Consider the following 4,099-nt stretch of genomic DNA (forward strand, 5'->3'; position numbering starts at 1 on the left):
TTGGTCATATTTTCTTCACCAGAGTGATTCTTTCGTCGACTCAATCTCTCCTGCAAAACATTTCCATACCTCTCTGATCATCATCATCATCACGAATTAGAACAAACATTCTCTCACTTGTTGTTGCTTTCACCCTTCTCTCTCTATAGAATACAAGCAAAGCTTTGACTACTTTCTCCTATAAATATTAGCTGTTCGAAGGCGTTCATTCACAAATCACATCCCATCATTTGTGTTTTTCTGTATGAAAAGTGAAAGTTAAGATGCAATATTCTTCATCTCAAATCCATTTTCTGTCACTATTCCTCCTTCTCATCATTGTACCTTCATATTTTTCCTTCCCTCTTGGCCATAACCATAACCCAGAGGAGCCACCTGTACTTGATCATCATCAAAAAACCTATACTGGTCATAATTTTTTGAGACCCTACCCTACAATATTAAGGACAAGCAGGAGGGAGCTTATTACAGCCAGTGCTTCATCCAAGGTTGTTTTTAATGTGCATGATTTTGGAGCTCAAGCAAATGGAGGAGATGATACCAAGGTGGCTCTCCATCTCTTTCTCTTGAAAGAATGCATTCTCTTTATTTCATTATGAGTACTGCTATTAGCATTTTCTGTTTAGCTTCTCGCTTGCCGTTACTCAAATTATATTAAAATTAAGGCGTTTTAATTGTTTTAGTTCTTTAACTTACGTTTTAGTTTCAAATATTTGACATTGATGATCGAACTCGTTTAGTCGATGAGGGCTTTATCATTGTGGTTGTTAAGAAATAGTTGGTGTAATTTTTGTTGTTGTAGGCATTTAGGAACGCATGGAAGAAGGCATGCTCAAATTCTGAAGGAAAAACTGTTGAGCTCGTGGTCCCTAAGAACAGAAACTATCACATCAAACCAATTACATTCTCTGGTCCTTGCAAATCTCAGGTCACCTTTAAGGTGAGTGTTATCACTTTATATAAATATAGACTATATATGCATGAAAGCTTAATTATATTATGTGCCTAACACATTCTAGCTAGCACAACACAATTATATATATGCATTCCTGAGTTGGGATGTGGAGTAGGTTGATTTCTGAAGTAGTTAGGGTGATAATTTAGTACGTGCCAAATTCGAGAGTTAAAGTTTTAATATTAGTTTACTTGTTATTATTCGTAATAATGAGGTAAAAACTAGAGCCCCCCCCCCCCCCCCCCCCCCCCCCCCCCCCACACACACACATATATATATATTTATATAATCTTGCTCAGGTGCGGATATCCGTATCTAAGCAAAAGGTATGGATTTCTGGTTTTTACTCAGTTTTTTATCACACATTTTTACATCTTAACCGTTCAGTTTTTAGGTCTTAATGTATAGATCATCTCTACAAATTTTCAGCAAAAATGATGATCGTTAAGGCATCAAAACTGCAATTTACACAAACGAACCGAATCTGTCGAACTTGAACCGTTCGTTTTCGTTGTTGTAATTTTTTATTTATAAACCTCGACAGACCTTATTATCCACATAAAATGGTATTTTGATAAGTTTTTGAGTGACTAATTACTTGATTCCGAGATAATATCTCAAACGGTCGGATTCATTCTCAAATATCTCTTGCATAAAGCTCAAACTATTGAAAACTATTCTTACTTTTGCCAGATGTTATTTTTCGATTAATTGATCTGTCGGGGACCAATAGAGTGGTCTGACTGCCATAACCTAGGATTTTATCTGATTCCAATTTCATTAGTTCACACTCTGTATTTGTGTTTAAATAAACTTGTTCATATATTGAATATATTGTTGACCACATCTCTAGATTTATGGAACGATCAAAGCATCACCATTTCTATTGGATTACGAAAGGGACAGTAGCCATTGGATTATGTTCGAGAATTTGCAGAACTTTAAAGTTGAAGGTGCTGGCACTGGCATCATCAATGGAAATGGAAGGAAATGGTGGGAGAATTCTTGCAAAGTTAACGAGTCCCTTGTAAGTAATTTTTTTTTTTTTTTTTCACAAAATTTTTATTCTGATTACTAAAATATTGACTAACTACCTACCGTTTTCTTTTCTTTTGTGGAACCTTCCATTATATCACAGCCTTGCACGAGCGCACCAACTGTAAGTTTGTGTTTATGGGATCATATTTCCAATTCCTAATCATTACCCAACACTTAATCTTAATTATATATTTAATTACTAATCAAATTAATGTGTTTCTTTACCTTTGTTTTCTTGTTGGATTTTTAGGCTGTGACTTTCTATCAGTGCAATAATTTGGACGTAGCAAATCTGAGGTTCCAGAATGCACAGAGAATGCATCTGACGTTTCAGAAATGTGCGCTTGTAAAAGTTTTGAATCTCATTATAACAGCACCAGGGAACAGTCCTAACACCGATGGAATCCATGTCACTGAAACACAAGATATTCGCATAAACAGCTGCCGCATTAGGACAGGTAAGCCCAAAAGAATAGTACGTAGTTAGTTTGACATATGTCATATTGGCAAAAATCTGTCCATAACTTTATTCGATTAGTTAAATCAATTCATAACAATCTTGTAACAGCACATACTGAAATTTATGGCAAAGAAAAACTCACCGGAACTTATGTATTTACTCAATGAAGGTGACGACTGTATTTCGATAGTAAGTGGGTCAAGGAATGTTCAAGCTAGCGATATAACCTGCGGACCAGGTCATGGAATCAGGTATTGCATTAGATATGGGGATACGATACCTATATTTATGACAATGTTTCCTAAGTTTTAATAATATGTATGCTAAATTTTCTATGATGTTTTTAATGCAGTATTGGAAGCTTAGGAGCTGAAAATTCAGAAGCTCAGGTTTCCGATGTGGTAGTAAGTAGAGCGAACCTTATAGGCACCACTAATGGATTAAGAATCAAGACTTGGCAAGGAGGTTCTGGTTATGCAAAAAACATCAGATTCGAAAATGTTCTAATGCACAATGTCACCAATCCCATAATCATAGATCAACATTACTGTGATCAGGAAAAACCATGCCAAGATCAGGTAATGCTACCTTCAGATATTTAGTATCTCCTGGTTAGGATATTTATTCCATATCGATATCCTGATAACGTACATGACGTGCAGGCTTCAGCTGTAAAAGTAAGCGGAGTGGTATACCAAAATGTGAAAGGCACAAGTGCTTCTAAAGTGGCGGTAAATTTCGATTGCAGTGAGCGCTTCGGATGTCAAGAGATTTTGGTGCAAGACGTGAACATAGTACCTCTAAACGATGAAGGAATTACGACAGCTTCTTGTCAGAATGTTGGATTACGCGATAGAGGGATAGTTTCACCAAAATGCTCTTCCCAAAAGTAGAATCCATTGATTAATGTAGACCTTTGGGTTATTGATATTTGTTGAAGGGATATCATGATTATACGTGCCTTACTAAATTAGGATTACTTTCTATCGTTGTAATAGAAGAAGATTGTTCTAGATTGCTAGTTCTAATTAGAATAGGATTTCTTGTACTCAAAGATTATGTACTTGTACTCCTTATATATAGAGGCTCCTATTATCAATAAAATACACATCTATTCTCCCAATTCTCTCTACGATTCTATTTTTCTTAAGCACGTTATCAGCATGAGCCTTAATCTTGAAATCAGGAGCCAAATACTTTTCTGCAGAGCATCTTGCTGCGCAAATATCAAACCCTAGAACCTCAAAACCCTAGGAACACCGTGCGGTGTGCGCACCTTCATTAATTGGCCGAGCACCACCTCCAACGCTGCCATCCTCTTGAGCACCCGCGTGCCATCATCTTTTGAGTTCAAGACCGAGAAGAAGAACAAGAAAAAAATCCAAGTAAGTTTTACAATTAAAGTTCCTGCTTTCTGTCCTTTAATTTTCTCTTCTTTTTCTCGGAGACTTGCAACCTCTCTTCTTCTACATCCCACCTTTCTTGTAACATGGGTTTGATTCTTAAAGCGGAACCGTGGAGAGTTCACGCTATATGCGAACTAAGAGTGTTGCTACTGACTAAGAGCGTTCATGAGCATCGAAAATTGACCATTCAAATATCATTGTTTCGGTCTAATCCAAATTTCTTGGAAAAAAGATTTCTTG

The 4,099-nt window shown here is 36.5% G+C and overlaps 1 protein-coding gene across 1 annotated transcript; it reads left to right on the forward strand.

The window, feature by feature from the left end:
• Positions 1–203: 203 nt before the first annotated feature.
• On the forward strand, positions 204–3,576 carry LOC112180006 (polygalacturonase). The gene is made up of 8 exons (XM_024318493.2): positions 204–545; positions 803–940; positions 1,809–1,982; positions 2,094–2,114; positions 2,244–2,451; positions 2,623–2,704; positions 2,806–3,031; positions 3,116–3,576. Exons 1-8 carry the CDS (start codon positions 264–266, stop codon positions 3,344–3,346), a joined length of 1,362 nt encoding a protein of 453 aa, XP_024174261.1. The 5' UTR covers positions 204–263; the 3' UTR covers positions 3,347–3,576.
• Positions 3,577–4,099: the final 523 nt, after the last annotated feature.

This window comes from Rosa chinensis, chromosome 1, assembly GCF_002994745.2.
Source record: "Rosa chinensis cultivar Old Blush chromosome 1, RchiOBHm-V2, whole genome shotgun sequence".
Lineage (NCBI taxonomy): Eukaryota > Viridiplantae > Streptophyta > Magnoliopsida > Rosales > Rosaceae > Rosa > Rosa chinensis.